The 25,840-nt window shown below is 39.8% G+C and overlaps 1 protein-coding gene and 1 pseudogene across 2 annotated transcripts in view; one reads left to right on the top strand and one right to left on the bottom strand.

Annotated features, from left to right (window-relative positions):
- Positions 1 to 16,898, top strand: part of LOC123745638 (cytoplasmic aconitate hydratase) — a 60,913-nt gene extending 44,015 nt beyond the window's left edge. For both annotated transcript variants that reach the window (XM_045726388.2, XM_045726389.2), the window contains 9 exons: positions 6,560 to 6,719; positions 7,479 to 7,699; positions 8,399 to 8,555; positions 9,258 to 9,493; positions 10,623 to 10,759; positions 11,703 to 11,850; positions 12,449 to 12,571; positions 12,686 to 12,871; positions 16,254 to 16,898. In XM_045726388.2, coding sequence (XP_045582344.2) covers positions 6,560 to 6,719; positions 7,479 to 7,699; positions 8,399 to 8,555; positions 9,258 to 9,493; positions 10,623 to 10,759; positions 11,703 to 11,850; positions 12,449 to 12,571; positions 12,686 to 12,871; positions 16,254 to 16,367 — 1,482 coding nt within the window. In that variant the 3' untranslated portion in view covers positions 16,368 to 16,898. The remainder of the gene's footprint in view (positions 1 to 6,559; positions 6,720 to 7,478; positions 7,700 to 8,398; positions 8,556 to 9,257; positions 9,494 to 10,622; positions 10,760 to 11,702; positions 11,851 to 12,448; positions 12,572 to 12,685; positions 12,872 to 16,253) is intronic.
- LOC123745694 (5S ribosomal RNA) lies at positions 13,588 to 13,706 on the bottom strand (annotated as a pseudogene).
- Positions 16,899 to 25,840: the final 8,942 nt, after the last annotated feature.

Here is a 25,840-nt window from a genome sequence, read left to right as displayed (position 1 = left end):
TGGCCTCGTAGCTCATAGCCCTCGGCTCCCATACTTGCTCACAGGATGGATATATGGGCGGGCTGGCCTCGTAGCTCATAGCCCTCGGCTCCCATACTTGCTCACAGGATGGATATATTGGCGGGCTGGCCTCGTAGCTCATACCCCTCGGCTCCCATACTTGCTCACAGGATGGATATATTGGCGGGCTGGCCTCGTAGCTCATACCCCTCAGCTCCCATACTTGCTCACAGGATGGATATATGGGCGGGCTGGCCTCGTAGCTCATAGCCCTCGGCTCCCATACTTGCTCACAGGATGGATATATTGGCGGGCTGGCCTCGTAGCTCATACCCCTCAGCTCCCATACTTGCTCACAGGATGGATATATGGGCGGGCTGGCCTCGTAGCTCATAGCCCTCGGCTCCCATACTTGCTCACAGGATGGATATATTGGCGGGCTGGCCTCGTAGCTCATACCCCTCAGCTCCCATACTTGCTCACAGGATGGATATATGGGCGGGCTGGCCTCGTAGCTCATACCCCTCAGCTCCCATTGGAGAAAAATACTTATATCTCCTAAGAATTTTCTCCCTCATTCCATTATCACACATCTAAGTAATTTGACGTGGGGGATTTCTTTATTTTTATAGTTATCGTGCAATTTACACTCAAGTACATATAGTCTGGTGGCATACCTTTGAACCTCCAATTTGTACTTGATTAGATAGGGACTTCAAGCTGAAGCTGCATACTCCAGGATTGGTCTGACATATGTGGAATATAAGATTCTGAAGGATTCCTTACACAGGAGGTAACGGTAGCATTTGTCTCCTAGGTGTTATTATAAGTGGTTAAATCTACCGTCGAAATTGACGGGTAATTCTTATTGGAGGCAGGCGGTCGCTCCCTGAGTAGATAGCATCGTTAAACGGACCCACGGCACGCTTACTTCGCTTGCATTTGGTTTCACATTATTGTAATAGTTTGATATGTTTATATTATCAATTGTCATGAAAAGATACTCGGTAAGAAATGTAGAAATGGACCTATGCGGTTATAAACGGATGGAACCGCCTACCCGTCGAAACTGTAAATGCCAAAACCTCAGAATTTTTAAAAATCCAGCACAATAAAATCATCAGGACAAATGGGTGGAGTGGGGCTTTGACAAGCCGCCGGCTTCCTGTCCTCGTCGAGGCCACTAGTGTTGGTGGCCCCTAAGGTAAATTCAGGTAAAGTTACTTTAAACGCGTTCAGCGAAGAATGACAAAGTTAATCCCACAAATTAGAAATCTCTCACATGAATTATGAAGAGAAATTTTATGAATTATGAAAAGAAATTCAAATACAACACCAAATACAATACCAAATACAATACCAAATACAATACCAAATACAACACCAAATACAATACCAAATACAACACCAAACAGCGAATATAAATTGGATAAGATTATATTAAGAAAAGACCAGGATAAATACTGGTTGGGGGGGAAGAGGCTTGTTGGTTTGTGGAAGAGATTAGCGGGTAATTACGTAGTGCAACTTGGAACTGAAATGTCCATGTAGCACAGGCTATGGCGAGCCCGAAATTTGGGTAGCTTTGGATATATTAGACGAACCAGTTGGGAAATTCGACCCCACCTCTTCGCTAGGCTACTTTCATTAACCTAGTATTATATTGCTTATTTTATGATCCCAATTTCACAAGTTTACAACGTGTGTAACCTATTCGATTCTAGTATAGGTTGTATTCTAGTATAGGTAATATCTTGGTTAAAAGTAATGTGTAATTTATAAGGAATTTTTTTAACGTAAATGGTAACAGACAAGATTTCTGCCATATTTTGCCTTTATGCCTTTGAGCAGGGGTGGTGATAGTGTGTGGGTGGTGGTGGTGGTAGTGGTGGTGTGTGGTGGTGGTGGTGGTGGTGGTGGTGGTGCGGGTGTGTGAGGGTGGTGGTGGTGTGTGGTGGTGGTGCGGGTGTGTGAGGGTGGTGATGGTGGGTGGTGGTGGTGGTGCGGGTGGTGTGTGGTGGTGGTGCGGGTGTGTGAGGGTGGTGATGGTGTGTGGTGGTGGTGCGGGTGTGTGAGGGTGGTGGTGGTGGTGGTGCGGGTGTGTGAGGGTGGTGATGGTGTGTGGTGGTGGTGCGGGTGTGTGAGGGTGGTGATGGTGTGTGGTGGTGGTGAGGGTGGTGATGGTGGTGGTGGTGCGGGTGTGTGAGGGTGGTGGTGGTGGTGCGGGTGTGTGAGGGTGGTGGTGGTGCGGGTGTGTGAGGGTGGTGGTGGTGGTGGTGGTGCGGGTGTGTGAGGGTGGTGGTGGTGGTGGTGGTGCGGGTGTGTGAGGGTGGTGGTGGTGGTGGTGCGGGTGTGTGAGGGTGGTGGTGCGGGTGTGTGAGGGTGGTGGTGGTGGTGGTGCGGGTGTGTGAGGGTGGTGGTGGTGGTGGTGCGGGTGTGTGAGGGTGGTGGTGGTGGTGGTGCGGGTGTGTGAGGGTGGTGGTGGTGGTGCGGGTGTGTGAGGGTGGTGATGGTGGGTGGTGGTGGTGGTGCGGGTGTGTGGTGGTGGTGGTGGTGCGGGTGTGTGGTGGTGGTGGTGGTGCGGGTGTGTGAGGGTGGTGGTGGTGGTGGTGGTGCGGGTGTGTGAGGGTGGTGGTGGTGGTGCGGGTGTACTCACCTAGTTGTACTCACCTAGTTGTGTTTGCGGGGGTTGAGCTCTGGCTCTTTGGTCCCGCCTCTCAACCGTCAATCAACAGGTGTACAGATTCCTGAGCCTATCGGGCTCTGTCATATCTACACTTGAAACTGTGTATGGAGTGAGCCTCCACCACATCACCCCCTAATGCATTCCATTTGTCAACCACTCTGACACTAAAAAAGTTCTTTCTAATATCTCTGTGGCTCATTTGGGCACTCAGTTTCCACCTGTGTCCCCTTGTGCGTGTTCCCCTTGTGTTAAATAGACTGTCTTTATCTACCCTATCAATCCCCTTCAGAATCTTGAATGTGGTGATCATGTCCCCCCTAACTCTTCTGTCTTCCAGCGAAGTGAGGTTTAATTCCCGTAGTCTCTCCTCGTAGCTCATACCTCTCAGCTCGGGTACTAGTCTGGTGGCAAACCTTTGAACCTTTTCCAGTTTAGTCTTATCCTTGACTAGATATGGACTCCATGCTGGGGCTGCATACTCCAGGATTGGCCTGACATATGTGGTATACAAAGTTCTGAATGATTCTTTACACAAGTTTCTGAATGCCGTTCGTATGTTGGCCAGCCTGGCATATGCCGCTGATGTTATCCGCTTGATATGTGCTGCAGGAGACAGGTCTGGCGTGATATCAACCCCCAAGTCTTTTTCCTTCTCTGACTCCTGAAGAATTTCCTCTCCCAGATGATACCTTGTATCTGGCCTCCTGCTCCCTACACCTATCTTCATTACATTACATTTGGTTGGGTTAAACTCTAACAACCATTTGTTCGACCATTCCTTCAGCTTGTCTAGGTCTTCTTGAAGCCTCAAACAGTCAAAGCCCCACGGTGTGTGAGGGTGGTGATGGTGGGTGGTGGTGGTGGTGGGTGGTGGTGGTGGTGATGGTGTGTGAGGGTGGTGGTGGTGGTGATGGTGTGTGAGGGTGGTGGTGGTGGTGCGGGTGTGTGGTGGTGGAGGTGCGGGTGTGTGAGGGTGGTGGTGGTGTGGGTGTGTGAGGGTGGTGGTGCGGGTGTGAGGGTGGTGATGGTGTGTGATGGTGGTGGTGGTGATGGTGTGTGAGGGTGGTGGTGATGGTGCGGGTGTGTGAGGGTGGTGGTGATGGTGCGGGTGTGTGAGGGTGATGAAGCGGGTGTATGAGGGTGGTGATGAAGCGGGTGTATGAGGGTGATGAAGAGGGTGTATGAGGGTGATGATGAGGCGGGTGTATGAGGGTGGTGATAGGGCGGGCATAAGGATGAATGTTATATGTTTGTAAGGTCGGGCGGCTGATGGCTACCGGTGACCCCACAGTCAACCTGGCGCCTATAGGTCGCCCTGGCAATTGTCAAGACCCAGGTGGAAGAGATTTGATCTCACTCCAGATTAGTCTGGTCAGTTGCAGTATCTCGCCCTGACCTCCTGGGTCATTACCCCGAGGCGTGACGGCTGGGAGTGAGGTCAGGGGGGGGGGTCTACCGACCTTGGGGGTCAGGTCAGGTCACATATCCACACGTACCCTAGGAAACTCTTAAGAATCTACAAGCACACATACTAACGGATATTCTTCTGAAATTCAATATTTAGCTAGTAATTTAGCTTCTAAATCTTATATTATTTAGCTTATTATTCTTACTTCTTATATTTAGCTTCTTAGATCTCGATCTAAGAAGTTGTAAGGTCTTCTTAGATCGAGAGGTAGTGAGTTAAAAGTTAGGCACGAATGCTCAGAGGCAGGATCCAGGAGCTGAAGCTTCACCTTGGTTAATACACTCTGATTATCGAGCTGTGTACTGTGAAGAACTGTGTAGGTTCTTCAGAGCACAGTGCTGTAGACTATTATCCTAATGCAGTACATTAGGTTAAGGAGAGCACTGTACAACCGTTTATAATGTATGGTACATTATACACCTATTGTATATGGAACTTTATATAGCTATTGTATATAGTACATTATACAGCTATGGTGTATAGTACATTATTATAGTGTATGATACATAGAACTATAGTGTATGGTACATTATACAGCTATGGTGTATAGTACATTATACAGCTGTGGTGTATAGTACATTATACAGCTATGGTGTATAGTACATTATACAGCTATGGTGTATAGTACATTATTATAGTGTATGAATAGAATACACTAGAATATACATAGAATTATAGTGTATGGTACATTATACAGCTATGGTGTATAGTACATTATTATAGTGTATGGTACATTATACAGCTATAGTGTATTGTACATTATGCAGCTATACTGTTTGATACATTATACAGCAAAAATGTATGGTACATTATAGAGCTATACTGTTTGATACATTATAGCTATAGTGTATGATACATTATACAGCTATAGTGTATGGTACATTATAGCTGTGTGATACATTATACAGCTATAGTGTATGGTACATTATAGCTGTGTGATACATTATACAGCTATAGTGTATGATACATTATACAGCTACAGTGTATGGTACATTATAGCTGTGTGATACATTATACAGCTACAGTGTATAGTACATTATAGCTATAGTGTATGATACATTATACAGCCATTGTATATAGTACAATATACAGCTATGGTGTATTGTACATTTACACAATAGTTCTATAATGTATCATACACTATAGTTGTTCTATAAAGTATAATACATTATAGATCTATAGTGCATGATACATTAAAGAACTATAGTGTATTGTACATTATAGCTATAGTGTATGATACAGTATACAGCTGTAGTGTATAGTACATTATACGGCTATAGTGTATGGTACATTATATGGCTATAGTATTTGATACATTATTGAACTATAGTGTATAGTACATTATACAGCTATAGCTATAGAGTATGATACATTATACAGCTATAGCTATAGTGTATGGTACATTATACAGCTATTGTGTATGGTACATTATACAGCTACAGTGTATGGTACATTATAGCTACAATGTATGGTACATCATACAACTATAGTGTATGATACATTATATAGCTATGATGTACTATAGTGTATGGTACATTAAACAGCTATTGTGTATCGTACATTATACAGCTACAGTGTATGGTACATTATACAGCTACAGTGTATGGTACATTATACAGCTACAGTGTATGGTACATTATAGCTATAGTGTATGACACTAGCTGACACAGTGTATGACACTATGACACTAGCTGACACAGTGTATGGTACATTATAGCTATAGTGTATGACACATTATACAGCTATAGGGTATGATTCATTATACAGTTATAGTGTATGGTACATCATACAACTATAGTGTATGATTCATTATACAGCTATAGTGTATGGTACATTATACAGCTATAGTGTATGATACAATATTGAACTGTAGTGTATTGTGCATTATACAGCTATAACATATCGTAAATTATATAAGTATAGTGAATGATACATAATACAACTATAGTGAATGGTACATTATGCAACTATAGTGTATGGTACATTATACAAGCATATTGTATGGTACATTATACAATTACAGTATATGTGTAAATCACGAAAAATAAACACGTGATTAAAAATGTGACAGTGTCAGACCACAGAGGAAAATTGAAACTGGAATTTCCTTAAGTACTTTCGTATATTAATACATCTTCAGAAGGAGTCACAATTACGTGGTCGTGGTGTGACACAATTACAGTACATTGTATTTGTATTTACAGTACAATTGTATGGTACATTATACAATTACAGTATAGTGTATGGTACATTATACAATTATCATTCTTAGTTTAGTGTGCATTTAACTACTGCACTTTGTTTAGTAAACAATACGTTGAAACGAAATTGGGTAAGTAGTCCTGTAGTGATCTTTAAAGTATGTAGCAATTGACTAATATATCATTGTGTCTATTTTCCCCAAGGTTGGGTTCAAGGGGTTTGGCCTGCCAGCTGACAAACATGACAAGACTGTTCCGTTTGTGTACGAGGGTCAAGAATACACCCTGAGACACGGGTCAGTGGTGATTGCCGCCATCACGTCCTGTACGAACACCAGCAACCCCTCCGTAATGCTAGGTGCTGGTAAGTACACCAGTTGCGGCCTGCATAGAATAGATCCATGGAACAACTGCATGACATTACTGAAGGAATTTTATATTTGCAGTTTCTATGCATTTTCAGTTTCATTTGCAGTTTCTATGCATAGTACATTTGAAAATGTACTATGCATGCCTTACTATGCCTTATTCAAAGGTAAAACAGAAAAAGTACCTAATTTCATCCTCATAATTTCCTACCTTATGCTTCAAACTCACACTGTATTTTGTGCTACCCACTCCCCCAATATTGGTACTCAGATGAACATCTTCGCCAGTGTAATCATTCTGTTAATTTACTGTATTGTATATTGTAGTTATATGTTGATATAAAATTTTGCTACAATGTACCTATTCGTCTTACCTGATATGTTAGATTAAGGACCTGCCCAAAACGATGTGCATGTTAGTAGCTTTGAAAGAATGTAAAAATACCAATACAGTATTATTTAATCTCAAAAACCCATTGTACATTCTTGTTAATAAATAAAATAATAAATTTACTCTTGAGAGTTACAAGCATTCAGCCATAGTGATATACTTTTAGTATCTTGTGAATACTGTACCTAATATCCAGTCAGTATTTACAGTAAAATGTCCTGGAGGGCAAGGTATACCCTGTAATTCTTTTTTTTGTTATTTTAAATATATCTCTGACGAAGAAGGTTTGTCTGGGTAAAGGTATTGCAAATGTTATTTTATGAGTTGAGGTGACAGTAATCTCCTCCAACTTTACTTTCAATAGGTCTGTTAGCCAAAAATGCCGTTGAAGCTGGGTTGAGAGTTGCCCCGTACATCAAGACATCGTTATCGCCCGGGTCAGGAGTGGTGACACACTACTTGCAACATTCAGGCGTCACACCTTACCTGGCACAACTAGGGTTTGATATTGTTGGGTACGGCTGTATGACATGCATTGGAAACTCAGGTCCTCTTCCAGAAGCAATTGTGGAAGCTATTGAAAAGGTGAGTGCTGGTGTAAAACTAAAGAATGTTATTACTGTACTGTACATTAATATGATAACATATCCATATTAAAATTGGATAAATGATATCAATTTTATTATTAAACATTCAAAGAATTTAATCATAATCCAAACAAAAATAGAATAATTTTGTTCTGTTAAGTTTGGCAAAATTTACAAATGATTGAAATATGGTAGCAATATTATTAGATAATCAAGTAGAAAACATTACCATATGTGAACTCCCACTCACACAAATCAATTCATGCCTGACCCCATTCACAGCAAAAGAACTTAAATGCAATTATGGAATGGCATCCTCCATTTGCCTCTAATTTCCATTTGAATGGGGGTCCACTGTACCATAAAGTTGCTTAGTAATACGGGATATGAAACGATAGATGTTATTCGTGTTATGTGGAAAGAGTAAATGTCATATCTTTAATTTTACATTCTCATTCTCTTAACATCATCAGAAACAACAAAAATTAAGCAGACTGTGGATAATAATTACCTAAGTGTAGTTACAGGATAAGAGCTACTCTCGTGGTGTCCCGTCTTCCCAGTACTCTTTGTCATATAACGTTTTGAAACTTTTGACGGTTATATGTTCATATCTTTTGGTTACAGTCTGATGGTCTTTGTTTGCCTGTTACACCACATAAAATTTAACAACAACTCATTTATATTTGTCTTGCAGAATGATCTTGTTTGTTGTGGAGTCCTCTCAGGAAATCGTAATTTTGAAGGTCGAATTCACCCCAACACCCGGGCCAATTATCTGGCATCTCCACTCCTGGTCATTGCATATGCCCTCGCTGGAAGAGTCGATATTGACTTTGAAAAGGAACCTCTTGGTAAGTTTGTTGACATATTTAACATCTGCATATATTGTTTGGGGAAGGGAAAGGAATTATCTTGGGAAAAGTGCCACACCATTACGACTATAGAACTTGGAAGAGGGAAGGATAAGAATTTGGGATGGGACCGTTCGGGAAAAGAATGGTGCCCAACCACTCGTGGACGGTCGGGGATTGACCGTCGACCTGCATGAAGCGAGACCGTCGCTCTACCGTCCAGCCTAAGTTGTTTTTTGGGGACTGTGCTCTTACTTTCGGTCTCCTTTGTATATTTTAGAATTTAATACAATTAATACTGTATAGTGCAGTATATGGATAGATATTTTACAAATCTAGGTTAATACTACTCCCAGAGAGTTTAAAAATCAGCTTACATATGTAAAGCTTCTTGCCACTTTAAATTTGATGAGACTAATCATTGTTATCATTGTCATCATCATCATTGTGGTTATTGAGAAACTTACTACAATGCTGTAGTACCTAAATAATACATTTTGAATTATATGGCCATTTTAGCATTAATGCACAGTACTGTAATGTAATCTAAAATTTAAAAGTGAAAAATATTGCTTTGATAGTTTAATACAGCCTCCCAAATCCCTTCCCCCTGTATTTGAATTAGATGTTGAAAATCATCTCAATTCTGTAAATTACTGTACATATATTATTTGCTTAGCTATGACATATTTCTTTCAACAGGTCACAGTGAAAATGGCAAGGCAGTGTACCTGCAGGACATTTGGCCTCAACGTACCGAAATCCATTCAGTTGAGCAAGAACACGTGATACCAGCCATGTTCAAGGAAGTTTATTCCAGAATTACAACAGGAAATGATCGCTGGAATAAATTGGAGGCTCCTGAGGGAATGCTCTACCCATGGGACTCAAAGTCTACATACATCAAGAGGCCCCCATTCTTTGACGGCATGACGAAGGTTAGAATATTTATCCAACAATTAATGTAAATGGGAAAATAGAAATGTATATTTTAAGGTGACATTTTGCAATCGACTTGAGAATGGTCCAGGACGGACCGAAACATCATTGTCCCTTCACTTTCTAGTCTGGTCAACATTTTGCAATTCAAACCATTTCAGTTTAATTAGTAGCAATATGTTTAGACATAAATAGAATGATTAAGAAAGTGACATTTGGAGATCAGGTGACTCGTTTTAGCATCGTCGGACCGATTAGTGCAAAAATGCATTATCAGACCACTGTAAAGTACTGTAAAGTAGTAATAAAAGTCATTTGTTTCCAAGAAGTGAGTTGCTGAGCATGGGTGTTTAGCTTCTAGCCATCAGACAAGAAGTGGAAAAAAATGTATAGCCAAATAATATGTCAGAGCATTGACACATCCAAATATAAAGATGTAATATTAGATCCTAAGCTCATCAGTGGTTTTTGAGAAATGAACCTACGACCATTGGAATGCTTGGTGTCTGTCTCAGAACCCCCAAATGTTAGTATCTGTACATCAAATGGGTTCCAAGATCCAGGATGCTGTGTGTTATTTTAGGAGAATTACCTAATAGTATGGAATCAAAGGGAAGTCTAGTATAGACCATACTATACATGTTTATATTGGCAAAATTTCCATAAAAATAGATTATAGAGACTGGCACTAGGGTGTCCAGACACTTAAGTGTGCGACAAAACTGCATACTCCACCATTTTTAATACCTTTATAGGTGTGTAGTGTCCATTCCAGTGTGATCTTAAAAAATAGTCTCTTGTGAATCATGCCGTAAGTTTTGAAGTAAACTAATAGAATTATTTAACCCACTGTTAAGAAGAATTCATATGCATAATTCTGCCTGATATTGAAATGAGTTTTAAAAGTCTTTATATTAGAGTAGCTGGTCATAAGAATCACAGACACGGACCAACAAAGGGAACAGACTCGGGTTCAGCTTTTGGATCTACTTTGGAGCATAAATTGTCATTGGTGCATCCTCCAATCAGGAGCCATAAATTCTCTTTGACTACATACTATTGAGTGATGTCTTCTGACAAGATTTTGTCTCTCTAAAATGCAACAACATCTATTCTTTTTCTCCACAGGAATTATCACCCATTAAAAGCATTAAGGATGCACATGTTCTCCTTAATCTTGGAGATTCTGTAACCACAGACCATATATCACCAGCTGGCTCTATTGCTCGTAATTCTGCTGCAGCACGTTACCTGGCGTCTCGTGGGTAGGTGACAACCTGAAATTGGTTTCCTATTAAAGTCTTTCCATGAAATTTGTTTCATATGTAAATCTAACGGGAAAAATTTCTCCGTTTGCTGTATGGATTCACCTAGTTGTGCTTGCAGGGGTTGAGCTTCAGCTCTTTGGTCCCACGTCTCAATTGTCGATCAACTGATGTACAGTATTGGTATAATAAGATTATTATTATTAAATTATAAATACCCAAGATGGGTCTTGAATTATTTAATATCAACGATGTCAGAAAAGATATAGGGTGGTAGTTGTACAAGATGGCTGTGAAATGGAGCAGAGAAGTAACAACTGACAGGAATAACTAGTGACTATGCCTCCCACTACCAGATGGCAGCACCACATTCACCTGTGGGTTACCTGACATGAGCCACACCATTTGCTTCGTGACCCTAAGAATAACACGCGCATACAGTGGCTAGGTACTGTAAATTACGGCTAGAAATATTCCACCACACAGCAAGCTTGTTTGCATTATTTTTCATATTATTAATTTCTGTCTTTTGAACGTTGGTTTGTTTTGTTTTGTCTAAGTTTTTGGATGGGTTTTTGTTAGTTTTGGTTTGATGAGTGATGCCCAGAGATTTCCCTCAAGTTTGTAAACAAGTCAGAGTCGTGACCTAGCCTGACCTATCGTGGCTCACGATAGGTCAGGCTGGATCTGAGAATCCTGGCACAATAATGTAGCTGAGCAGCACCAGCTTGTAGGCACTGTGGAGCTGCTGAGGCTCGAACAAAAAAGGGTGCTTCATTATATTCAATACTTCATTATATATATGTCTTCTTAATTACATTGGTTTAATTTATTGTCTCTTTATTTTCCTGATATAAACTGAAAATGATTTGTATATAGTACAGTAGTATTTTCATTTGTTTTATTTTTTAATATATCATTCTGTATTCACCTTCCTTTGCAGTTTGACACCCCGGGAATTTAACTCGTATGGTTCACGGAGAGGCAATGATGCTGTGATGGCTCGTGGCACATTCGCAAACATCAGACTTGTGAATAAGTTTGTCGGAAAGTCTGGACCATACACTATTCACATGTCATCTGGAGAAGAGGTACAAATGTATATTAATAATAATCAGTAATGTTTTATGGGGTCAGCTATGTTTATGTTTGGAATCTTGGCACTTTCATTTATTTTTACCACTATGGTACAGTAGTAAAGCGAATCTATGTTGCGAACCTTTGAGGTTTCAGTCTTTGATTTTTAATGCTTGCAATGCAAGCAAAACGTCTCCAAACCATTTTTTGCTGTTTTTCCTTTCCAAAACAAATATCCACTTGTCAGTATTCCTAGTTACCCATTGCTGTCCCCTAAGTAACTGGCTGCTTACTGCTATTCCCTGAGTAACTCTGGCTATTCACTGATGTTTAACGAGTAATCCTGGCTACTCGCTGATGTTCCCTGAGCGACTCTGGTGTCTCTGATATTCAGTTCCAGCCTAGTGTACTCAAGTATTTTTGTCATACTCTGTAATTCAAGTCATGCCAGTGACATTATTTTTTGTATACATGAAATAGAATCCTTGAGCAGATAAAATGATTATTTTTAAAGCTGGTTCTTAATACAGTAGTCTAGTCTTTAGAGCTGATTGCTCATGCATTTTGCTCTGAATGGTTATTGTGAAAGCTGTCACTATAAAACTCTTGCAGCTTGAAGTGTTTGATGCTGCGGAACGTTACCGGGAGGAAAATCGTCCCGTCATAATCCTGGCAGGGAAAGAATATGGCTCTGGATCATCCAGAGATTGGGCTGCTAAAGGGCCATTCCTATTGGTAAGTTAATTTTCAGGTCAAGCTTTTGTTGCAAAACAGTTATCAGTTTTTTTGTGTGTGTAATCTTTAAACAAAGTTTAATTTAGGATTTATTTATTCTCAAAATTCTTACAGGGTGTTCGTGCGGTAATAGCAGAGTCCTATGAGCGCATCCACCGCAGCAACCTTGTTGGAATGGGCATTATCCCTATGCAGTTCTTGGAGGGTCAGACTGCTGAGTCTCTAGGAATCACTGGGAAAGAAACTTTCAATATTGATCTTCCAGAAGAATTGAAGACAGGGATGATAATTCCTGTACAGGCAAGTATTGAACAATAGTGGTGGGGACTAAGGGGTGATTTTTTACACATGTCTCTCTTTTTATTTATTGATCCTACAAGGCAAACCAACCAGTGCAAGACTTACACCATCCTCTTGGGAAATCCTCTTGGGAATTAATTTATTTTGATAAATTAAGTATCGTTGACCAAATCACACATTAGAAAGTGAAAGGACGACGACGTTTCGGTCCATCCTGGACCATTCTCAAGTCGATTGCAAAACAATGCCATAATCGGCTTGAGAATGGTCCAGGACAGACCGGAAATTCAGCCATAATAGCGTAGCTGAAACATATTTCAGCCACGTTATTGTGACTCCTCGTCTGCTTAAGTATCGTGTTCTGATCCTCATGACATGAATGATAGGTTTGATAATAGTAAGGGACTGGCACCAGCCAATGTTTTTTCTTCCTCTTTAACCACAGATGGAGTCTAGTGTTCTCCACTTAAATACTTAGTGTGTGCACTAATAACATTCAAGCATTTAAACTTTTGTGCATTGTTTTGATTCTTTTAAGAATCAATAGGCTGGCCTCACTAGGCCTTCTGTTTCTGTTGGTCTCATGCATACCTGGAGAAGGTTACTGGAGTTGTTCTACTCCTGAACTCAAGAAGGTTACTGGAGTTGTTCTACTCCTGAACTCAAGAAGGTTACTGGAGTTGTTCTACTCCTGAACTCAACCAAGAAAAGCTTAATGCCAAAAGAATTTGGTGTTCCTAAGCAGTCACCCATCCAAGTATTAACCAAACCCAGTGTTGCTTAATTTCGCTGATTGGACGAGAAGCGGTGTTCTCAACATGGTATGGCCATTGTCTTTGTTTTCTCGGCTGCTTTGGATGTCACTACATTTTACTTTGAGCCTTGACCTCTCTCTAGTCCTCCCTTTTTAAAACTGCAGAGTTTTCTTCAACATCTGTTCTCCCCATGTGCTGTTGGAGTATGCATGATCTCGTGATTGGGTGTCGATCAGTTTGTTATTTTTATTAGGCATCGGATCTTTCCTCTCCTTGAGGACCTTTCCTTGAGGACCTTGTGCTCAAGTTCTTGTTCTGACTGGATTTGTTATGGGTAATTGGATAGGCAGGCTTCATGTTCATCTTTTTTTCGGTCATAGAGATGCTATTGTGTGTCTCCATCCTAACTTCCACTTTCTTGGCTACTTGGGTTTGATGGTAGAGCTACGGTCTCACTTCATGCAGGTCAGCGTTCAGTCCCCAACTGTCCAAGTGATTACGCACCATTCCTTCCCCCTGTCCCATCCCAAATCCTTATCCTGACCCCTTCCCAGTGCTATATAGGCATGATGGCTTGGCACTGTCCCTGATAATTTCCTTCCCTTCCCGTGGCTAAAAATTAAACTTTTTCTTTTTGGAGGGCCCCTATCTTATTTAAGGCCTGTTTTGCTTACTTTCATATTCATCATGCCTTATGTCTGGTAGTAACCTTATGCCATTATCTTCTGGATTGTTGAATGCGAGTTTCTCCTTAACACTTTCGCTCACCCCGCGCGCCACCCCTCGACAGGGCGATATGGGCCCCAGCGTGTCACGGAAGCGCGCGTTAATTCCGAAAAGTGTATACTCTCTTCAACTTTGTCACCTCAATTCTCCTTCTACGAGAATAAATTTGGTATCATTGTGTTCGCAATAAAATTCTCTACAGCACTAAATGCATATAAACTCCAAAAGCCCGGCTAATTACCCGCAGCAAACAGAGAAAGTGCGAACGAGTTACCCGGGAGCGCGCAAACGGGATAAAATGTTTTCACTATTTTCACTCTGGTCACCTCAATTTTTGTCCTAGGTCTTTCATTTTGGTCTCAATGGGTTCGTAATAAAATTCTCTAGAGGAACATTAGCATATAAAAAAAAACACCTGGTCACGCTCCAACCGCCGACGAGTTGAAGACGGGCCACGCGTTAGCCGTGAGTGAGCGCTCAGAGGCCTTCCTACTACACTCCCAATTCCCACCCTTTTCAAGCCTTTCTTTCGCAATTTTCTTCCTGGAAGGGCCTTGTTCATGATTACTATCCATCGTGGAGTAAGCGTAGATAGTTTCTAAAGCCGCAGTAAGAAATATAGCCACGGAAAATAGCCGAAATGTTCACACGTTTGAGATGCGAGGGGAGACGACATTGGTCACAACAGTGGAGCAAAGACAATGGGCCCACGGCGTGTGCCAAGCCGCCTGAGGGCCACGAGGCTCAACAAAAGAAATGGGAAGACATCGGCGCACATTTTAAAACCAGTCCCCAAAAAATCGGATACAAACCTGATTTTTGGCGAATTTTTAAAGTGGATGACGCAATGCTGCGTCATCCCCGGCATTACCGCCAGTAAACGGATGACGCAATGCTGCGTCATCCCCGAGCGAAAGTGTTAATCTATACACCATGGTGCCCTGTATTAAGGCCTGTATCTCCCATCTGATGTGCAGAGTGGTCAAATAGTCAACTATAGGTGTATTCTTGTACACATGACCTGCAAATATTCAAGACACTAAATTCTTGAGAATGTGTTGTTCTCAGCCATATGCTTTTCTGACATCAGCATTTTTATGACTAGATACAGTACTTGCCTGAGGTTCACCACCTTCATCAATACTGTGTTGCATTGAATTGGCTGTCTTCAAGATGATCATCTTTCCTTCTGGTAGGGTTCTGGGTTTCCTGTTGCGGGGTTTCCTGGGTTGATGGCTTGCTCCTGAAGGTTAATCAAGTACTGTACCATACGTTAGAGTCATACCCATTTTGTTATTAGATTTATTTATATTTACTTACACTCTAAACTTAGATAACAATGGAGTGAGGTATCCCAGAAATAAGGCATTGAGTGCTATGTATATGAATAGTTCATTTCTAAGCAGGACACTCTATTGATACCATTTCTTCTCTTGTATCTTTGCTTTCCCTGTGTGCAGAGATTTTTTTTTGCATCAGAAAGCACGTGATTGGCCAACTGGCAACTAACAAGAGTACTATTTGGCAGTTTCTTTGATGGAAAATAGATTTTGGAAGGTCTTTTGAATATTTATAAATTAACCTTTTAGAAGTAATTCTTTGGAATGATCCTTTCTCTGTCTTCATTGTATCTGTAAGTCCTAGCAGAGACACTTGGAAAGATTCCTGCTGCATCATTGCAGAATGTCGACTTGCCTTGACTGTGCGTAATACTATTCAAGTGTCCAGATATGATCTTGGCATAGGGAGAAGTCAAGTATCCTGTTCAGAAATTAGTTTTTCATATATTGGTAGCTCAAAAGTTTTATTTTTAAGCATTTGTTTAGAAATTTTGGTATATTCTTAAAAATTTTATAATTTTACAATCACATTCTGCTAATTATTCATTCATTTGTTTACAGGTCAACAATGGTAATTCATTTGAAGCTATCTTACGATTTGACACTGAAGTGGAGCTGACTTACTTCCGTCATGGTGGCATCCTCAACTATATGATTCGTAAAATGATTCAGTGAACAGAATAACATTACAGTACTAGCTTGAATTTAAAAACAATTGAAATGGTGATATACCAGTAGAGTTAAAATGATTGAATTTGTTGTTTTTGCAGAGTTAGTTATCTGTACATATATTCTATTGAAATAGATGACAATATTTTTATCACATTATTATTGCACTTTGCAAATTATACGATGACATTACCAGAGTAAGAATAGATGGATTTGTTCCAATTAGCAGTGATACCATTGAACGGGTCTCTTCTCTTACTAGTTTGTCATAGTATACTAGTATTGTTATTAGGGTTATACCCTAACTTTGTGCTTTGTTTTAATATATTTTGTCTTGTTGGCAGGTCAGTACATATTTTTTTTTTTTATGATGAGTATGGGATTGTGATTAATTATATGTATGAATTGGCAAGATTTCTCTATTTGTGGAAACTTGCAAAAAATAATAACTAAATACTGTATCTGCATAATGTGATAGATATTATATTTAAGTGTATAGCTACCATGAACTCATAGAATACATTACATATACAGAAAGCCTTCTTATGCTTCTTTTCCTTCTTTTATGGGGACATGACAGCTGAGTGGAGAGTGCTAGGGATTTGTAGTGTTAAAGTTCCGGGTTCGATCCCCGGTGGAAGTGGAAACAAATGGGCAGAGTTTCTTTCACCTTGATGCCCCGATTCACCTAGCAGTATAAAAGGTACCTGGGAGTTAGATAGCTGCTATGGGCTGCTTCCTGGGGGTGTGTAACAAAAAGGAGGCCCTGTTCGAGGACCGGGCAGCGGGGACGCTAAGCCCCAAAATCATCTCGAGATATCATCGAGAAGATGCTAAATGGGCCGATATATTTATAGCAATTATTGATATTTCATTGATAAACAGGACATCTCTCTCACAGTTGTCTCTCATGTGAAATTGACAGTGATACTTTATTATTTCCTATTATGTCTTAGCCCTCTTCAGAGCTGGGCAGTTACTGCAGACCCTATCACATCACTTACCAAACACACCTGCATCTTCCAAGTGTCCTGGACCGCATGATGATATTACATCTTAGACTCGAGTCAAAATCTTACATTCTTAAATTACAAATAATTTAAGAAAACATCATGTGACAATTTTGCAGGAATTTTTTAGTTTTATGATAAATAACATTTCACTTATTTTGATATGTACAGTATTTTAATAGATTCGTGTGGTAAAACTACATGTAATTATCTTCTAAAGGGACTATACTATAATTATCAGCCCATTCTCCTAAATTGATAGTATATATAGCAACTATTTGGTCAAATGTACAACAAATTTACTGTTGGAACCCCTGAAAAGATCATGTTCTGTATTATTGAATTAGCCCAAATAGCATTGACAAAAATGGAAATATAGTATAACAAAAGAACCTAACCTGAGCTGAGTTGTCCAAGCCATCTAGGCCTAATACATCCTATCTTGGGCCACATGATGTGGGAGCTGAGCGGACAGCACGCTGGACTTGTGATCCTGTGGTCCCAGGTTCGATCCCAGGCGCCGGCGAGAAAAAATGGGCAGTTTCTTTCACCCTATGCCCATTACCTAGCAGTAAAATAGGTATCTGGGTGTTTGTCAGCTGTCACGGGCTGCTTCCTGGGTGTGGAGGCCTGGTCGAGGACCGGGCCGCGGGGACACTAAAGCCCCGAAATCATCTCAAGATAGGCCTAATACATCCTATCTTGGGCCACATGTAGTGTATGTACAGTGTATGTGTTATTATACTAGGCCTAGGAATGTTATGAAGTTTTTTGTACCCGCTATAAAGTTAATAATGTAAAACTACATTTTTTGGGGGTCCAACAGTTCATTTTTGTATGTTTGGTCAAATAGTTGCTGTAAGTACTGTACTATCAGTACATTTTAGGAGGATATTGACTATTATATTTTACTTACTATTGACTTTACTAACAGTAAAGGAATTTTCTTTTTCTCTTTTTTTTCTGTCTCCAAATGAGTGCTTGCTGCCAATAAGATCCTTTGTTATTCATGGTGGTCTTCGGTTAACTGGACTAGAGCCAGTAAATTGATGTTTGGAACTGGATTTTTACTATTCTGGTTAAAAAGCAAGTCTGTATAGTGGGTATTCAGATAGTCTGGGTATACCTGGTATACATTTTTTAGATTATCTATGAATTCTGGCACCTACAGCACAGCCATAATGTGTGTGAAATGTCACAATAGGCAAAGAGAATTATCATCAGTTGTGAGAATTGGGAATTGTTAACCTGATATGGATAATTTTTCAGTTCATTAAGTATATTACTTAAGACTGTTAGTTACCACTTTGTGCTCTCAAATATTGGCCTAGGTCGCAAGCTGTAGCAAAGCCAACCTTGATACCTGGTTCAAGTAAGTTTATTGAGAAAAGGAAGTACATCTCAAAAGGATAGAGTAGCTCAGGCTATTTCTACCCTCGTCTATATAAGGTCCCTCAAAGGGCTCACAAACCCATACAGAACACAATTATTAATCATATTTGATACCTGCTTCTAAGCTCTAGCATGGCCAACCCTGATGTTTGGTTGCCTACAGGTCCTCATCTCTGTGCCACTTTTTGCCCTCATCTTTCAAACCCCTATTAATTGCCTTGAGACACAGATAAAAGTCAAGTCGAATCAGACTTGATTTGACCACTCACTTATCCCACCAGCTGCACCATATGCTTATAGGCGGGATTTGCTGCAAAGGCCGCGCTGCAGCAGAATGTTTATAGGCGTTCTACCGTGTGGTGGGTAGCATATAGCAGTTAGGTTATGCTGACTGCCATCAGTACATAGTTTTAAAGCTAACACTAAGCTACTAAATATCCCATTTTCTTTTGTTTTGAATAAATGCCATATTTTAAGCTCAACTTATTCATCAATAAGGTTACTGCGGTACAGTACCCAAAACTAGAATTAACAGCTTGTTAAAAAAACATTGTTCTAAGAGTTTTGTTGTAAAATTTTAATAGTGGTGCTCGGGGATTGATGACAACTGGACGCTGATAATTACTGGAGAGGTTGACAAGTATTGCAAGAAAAAAGATTCTGTGTGGCAAGATTGCATAATACTACACTGTTTATAGTACAAAATTTTGTTTTATTATTTTAAATATATAACATACTTGTTATCTTAGATTTGATTGTAGATTTTCTAGATGAACAATGAGACTTTGTTAAAACTGTCTGAAATGGTGCACAAGTTAAGCGGTAGTTGCTACAACTGTGTGTTCTTGTTTGACTATAAATAAGTACAGGTGCTTCTAAGTTCGTGAAACTGAAGAAGTCTTGTATAGTATTTCATGTTACAAAATGTATTACAGGTTTCTTATAACAATGTGAGGTAATTTTGAGAGTATAACTCTTTAATGATATTGGTAAGTGTGACTTCTTTCATTCCAGTACTAATTGTTTAACTAGTACACTCCCTCTGAAATTAACTGCTTATAGTGGGAAATCTTGAGTTATACAAACATGGCAATTGATAAAAAATAACAAAGATTGTCTTTGTAGTGCATGGATAAATCAATCAATTTCTGTTTTTTATTTTTGTTTAATTATGAAGTGCAAATAAAAAATAATAACAGTATGAAAAACTGTGACTATCAACACCTGTAAAGGTTGAAAATGTAATGATTTTCGACCTGTAACGGTCAAAAATATCATCATACAAGCTTGTACTCTCCGTTTTTGCTAAAATACAGATGTTATAGAGTAAATTATTATTGTAAAATCTTTTGATGGAAGTAGTTTACTGTGGTGGATGTGAAAATACCTCATCTACCACAACCAGGTCCAAATCCTAAGAAGTAAATACTTGACAGTACTAGATGGGAAACTACCTCTTAAACTATTAGCCAGGTTCATATCAAAACTGTTATGTTGTTGAGCCCTGCAGATGTGTAGTGGGCATGTACAACATAAAGGATTATTCCATAAAGGATTATTCCATAAAGGATTATTCCATAAAGGATTATTCTGCATTATCTCCATACAATTGCTCAATGTTTTTTTCTTGATTTAAAAGTAAGTAACTATTTTGCCACATTAAAATGATAAATTTAGTTTTCAAGATGTTATAGAAAACTGTTGAACCCCGCAAGGTCATGTATTTCCAGAAAACATTGTAGGCATTGTAACATTTGTACCATTGTACACCTTTAAGATTCGGTCTGTATTTTTGAAACAAGTTTTCTTCCGTTTTCTTATAAGAGACAAGTAATGAAAATCAGTTGAAATTAATTATGTATAGTTGAGTGATGTAGAATTGCAGCACAACTTCCAGTGTATACCAAAGTGAACGCACTTTGGTAGTGCAATGACTCATTTCCAAACTCCTTATTTTTGCCTTCTTGGGATAAATTATTCAGGTAATGCTTGCATAATTGCATAGCTTGTTACAATCAGTACAATTGTATATTTTTTCTCAGTTATTACTGTGTGCTTTGGCAAAATAGAATAACAAATGCAAAGTTTAATTTAAAAGAAAAAAGTTATGTAACTCTGGTGTGTAAAGTTATTTGAGAGAAACAAATCTCAATTGCCGACTAATGTGACATCTAAAGGCTGCATGGAGGACCAACTGTCTTGTAATTAACCAGAGAGAAGTAATTTTCCGAGATGTGGTAAGCATGGAAGTCGGCTTTCAGCAATCTTAATCATTCATCATTGCCTTGTTAGTAAAAATGCACAGTATTCTCATAATCTTGCATATGAATACTCTATATTTGATTGCAAATTTGCAGCTCCTGAGATCCTCTTCAAATTAGAAAGGTTATCTTTTCTCTGACTTTCGTTGGTTGAAAGGATCAACGTCTCCCCACAGCCTGGTCTTTGACCAGGCCTCCTGGTTGGTGGTCTGGTCAACCAAGCTGTCGGACATAGCTGTTCGCAGCCTGATGTATGAATCACAGCCGTGTTGATTATCATACATATACTTATCTCGTGTAAATTTATTATTCATATTGTAACGCAAACAACAGGTGCAGAGAAGAGTGCTAGGTAGAGACCCCACACTGGGTAAAGATGATATAGAAGAGTACAAGCATTTTTCTACAAAGCTCTTCCACTGAAACTTTGTACAGAAAATCTCTACCAAATATGGTGTCTTTAACAAAGCATTTCATATTACAAATACATGATCAGTGATTTCATTACTACATACATACATACATACATACATACATACATACATACATACATACATATATATACATATATATATATATATATATATATATATATATATATATATATATATGCGAACAAGCCTGAATGGTCCCCAGGACTATATGCGAATGAAAACTCACACCCCAGAAGTGACTCGAACCCATACTCCCAGAAGCAACGCAACTGGTAACTACAGGGCGCCTTAATCCGCTTGACCATCACGGCCGTCAAAAGGAAGTGATAGCCGAGGCTATTTGAGCCACTTCCCCGACGGCAACTCGGATGGTAATCTTGGGCATAGCATTTCACCAAATCACCTCATTCTTTGGGGCACACGTGAGGAACACAAATGCGAACAAGCCTGAATGGTCCCCAGGACTATATGCGGGAGTATGGGTTCGAGTTACTTCTGGGGTGTGAGTTTTCATTCGCATATAGTCCTGGGGACCATTCAGGCTTGTTCGCATTTGTGTTCCTCACGTGTGCCCCAAAGAATGAGGTGATTTGGTGAAATGCTATGCCCAAGATTACCATCCGAGTTGCCGTCGGGGAAGTGGCTCAAATAGCCTCGGCTATCACTTCCTTTTGACGGCCGTGATGGTCAAGCGGATTAAGGCGCCCTGTAGTTACCAGTTGCGTTGCTTCTGGGAGTATGGGTTCGAGTCACTTCTGGGGTGTGAGTTTTCATTCGCATATAGTCCTGGGGACCATTCAGGCTTGTTCGCATTTGTGTTCCTCACGTGTGCCCCAAAGAATGAGGTGATTTGGTGAAATGCTATGCCCAAGATTACCATCCGAGTTGCCGTCGGGGAAGTGGCTCAAATAGCCTCGGCTATCACTTCCTTTTGACGGCCGTGATGGTCAAGCGGATTAAGGCGCCCTGTAGTTACCAGTTGCGTTGCTTCTGGGAGTATGGGTTCGAGTCACTTCTGGGGTGTGAGTTTTCATTCATATATATATATATATATATATATATATATATATATATATATATATATATATATATTGAAAGAATAGATAAATTCCTTGCACATTCATACATACTTGGTTAGAATTAATGTTAGAAAATATTCATAAATTATACTGTACTGCACAGTTGAATTTTTAATTTTTTTTATACTCATAATGTTATTTGGATCAGCCATTCCATTCATTTATGTGAACATGCAGGTGACAAATGTATGTGAAGGGAAAATTGCACTATAAATGTGGAATAAGGCAAATGTGTGTTATATATGTGTGGCAAATAAGACAAAAGTGTGCAGACGATGAGTCACAATAACGTGGCTGAAGTATGTTGACCAGACCACACACTAGAAGGTGAAGGAACGACGACGTTTCGATCCGTCCTGGACCATTCTCAAGTTGATTGTCGACTTGAGAATGGTCCAGGACGGACCAAAACGTCATCGTCCCTTCACCTTCTAGTGTATTGTCTGGTCCACAAGACAAAAGTGTGTTATAAATGTCTGAAAGGGCAGTGTTTATTGTAAATGTTTAGAAAGGCAAGTGTACATTATAAATGTGGAGGAGGATAAGATGTGTTGTAAATGTTTAGAAAGGCAAGTGTACACTATAAATGGTAGGTTAGTTGCTGGCTCTAACAGTGCTCACCTAATTTGTTCATTCTCTGGAGTTTATTACTGTGGCTAATTTGTAACTCAGATATTATAGTTTGCATATATTATATTATTAATGTTTTGTAAAAGCAGCCAAATCCTTGAAAAGTGACAATGTTTATTGAACAGTAGTCTTCTTTAGGAAAGGTATCAATGCATTTTTTTCATTTGCTTTAATGTACAGTATACCAATAAAGTTTGGAAGCAGAGTGCTTTGTGAATTCTTGCATTTGCCTTTATTAAGCAATGTTAGAAATATCTCAGGGAGGGAAGGGAATTATCAGGGGGAAAGCGCCAAGTCATTATGACTATATAGCATTTGGAAGGGGTCAGGATAACGATTTGGGATGGGACGGGAGAAAGGAATGGTGCCCAACCACTTGTGGACGATAGGGGATTGAACACCAACCTACATGACGTGAGACCATCGCTCTACCACCCAGCCCAAGTGGCTGGTCAATATCTTAGAATACCAACAAAGTACTTGCAGACATGTGGTAATTATGTTTAAGAGTGACAGACTTGATAGACAGACTGTCATAACATGACAGACTTGTGGTAATTAGACGGACCACCCAATAATCTAATTATTATCTTTATTCATAAGAATGTGTGTGTACAAAGAACACATGTGCACAAAGAACACGTGTACAAAGAACACATGTGGACAAAGAACACGTGTGTACAAAGAACACGTGCACAAAGAACACATGTGGACAAAGAACACGTGTACAAAGAACACATGTGGACAAAGAACACGTGTGTACAAAGAACACGTGCACAAAGAACACATGTGGACAAAGAACACGTGTGTACAAAGAACACATGTGCACAAAGAACACGTGTGTACAAAGAACACATGTGCACAAAGAACACGTGTGGACAAAGAACACAATGTGCACAAAGAACACGTGTGCACAAAGAACACATGTGCACAAAGAACACGTGTGCACAAAGAATGGTGTGGCATATTGGTTCCACGAAGCCTGTTAAGTTTTAAGCCAATGGCAGACTTTCCTCAGGATGTGACCCACAACAGTTCTCTTACTCCCGGAGTGCCTATTTATTGCTAGGTGAACAGAGACACCAGGTGTAAGGAAACGTACCCAAATGTCTGGCACTGCTCTAAAGAGATTCTCACACACATGCCGTTTCAAGGTTGATTAGAAACGAGCTATTAAATATACAGTGATGACTTACTGTCAGCATACACTCAGCCAATCAAGCAGGTTAAGCAAGACTCAGCGAGGCACTTAAACTATACTTGGAGTCTGCGACCAACTGAAAGCACTCAAATTGTTCTCCTTAGAACAGAGAGAGAGAGACAGACAGACAGACAGACAGAAAGAGACAGAGACAGAGAGAGGCAGAGAGAGAGATATCTCTCACAATATACTAATGAGTTAGCCAAAGAATCTGCCTTCAAAGAAGGAGTTGGATCCTGCCTAATAGGCTTCCTGTCCTCGACAACGGAAAATGTAATACCTATATTTATTATCAATTATTATTATTTATATATTATTGATATAGTATTACTGATATATTCGAGGACAAAAGCTATTTTGGCCAGCAAAGCTAGAAAATAACTGTCTAGCAAGTGTCTATTCAAATTCAAATTCAAATTTTTATTCAGGAAAAGTACATAAATATACGATGTTGGATTTATAGATAGAGCTAGTACATACAATACCTAAATAGCCACAAGGATGGGGGTGTTATAGGAGAGAAGGTTGATGTGGGGATGGGGGTGATGGAGTCCTTCAGGGAACCCCAAGACTAAACAGTGTTACACTATGACGTCAACAGCACGTGGTGCTGTATCTGAAAGTGGCACTCAAGCCACCTATCCGGTGCGCTATATTTAGAACCTTCGCTCTCAAAGGATTAGAGACCTTTTATAAAATTACGTTCTCGCAGCCATTGCCAAATAGGAACACCCCTTCCGGTGACAAGCATGGGGGAGGAGCCGCCCCACTTTCCCATCGATATATACCTCGAGGCTGACATGAAAGCTTGTAAAATCATGCGAGTAGTGTGCTTAAAGAGTTGGTTTAGTCAGGATGCCTTGCTTCAATTCACATCCCAAATCCCACATCTATTCTCCATGCTAATATATGGTGTGAATAGACTCAAGACAGGAAACTCTTTAAGTAGACACACTTCGCCTGAAGCATTACTTTGTCTGCTGGAGCTCACGTCGACCCCAGCAGGTCAAGCATCACCTGCAGCAGTACTACACAACACTTAAACTTGCAGACTTGTGTTTTTTATCCACTAAGTTCCCCCATGATATACTTGCACTGTGAGGAGACTGGAGACATCCATAAATTGGTACAAGTGGACCACTTGCTGAGTCAATATATATCAATATTTCACGGATGACGCATATATACTCCAGATATCATAGGAGCATAAGAGTATAATCAAATTGATAGGTTAGTAAGGTCACATAATATTAATGTCAACTATAGCTAGCTACACATTTGAGTTAATGGTAGACATGACCGTTAATAACGACGCTATTTATGCGCCCACAAATATCACCAAAACTTGGCTATTAACAAACGTGCCATCATTCCATTTAGCTATCAATTATCAGTGGTTGCTATAAACAAATCCACAAATGTTAGATCGTGGTTGAATATAAGGAATTTGTTAATTGAGAAGTGAGGGGTCT

This window comes from Procambarus clarkii, chromosome 71, assembly GCF_040958095.1.
Source record: "Procambarus clarkii isolate CNS0578487 chromosome 71, FALCON_Pclarkii_2.0, whole genome shotgun sequence".
Classification (NCBI taxonomy): Eukaryota; Metazoa; Arthropoda; class Malacostraca; order Decapoda; family Cambaridae; genus Procambarus; species Procambarus clarkii.
The sequence above is the reverse complement of the archived record's forward strand: the minus strand, read 5'-3'. Positions and strand labels throughout refer to the sequence as shown.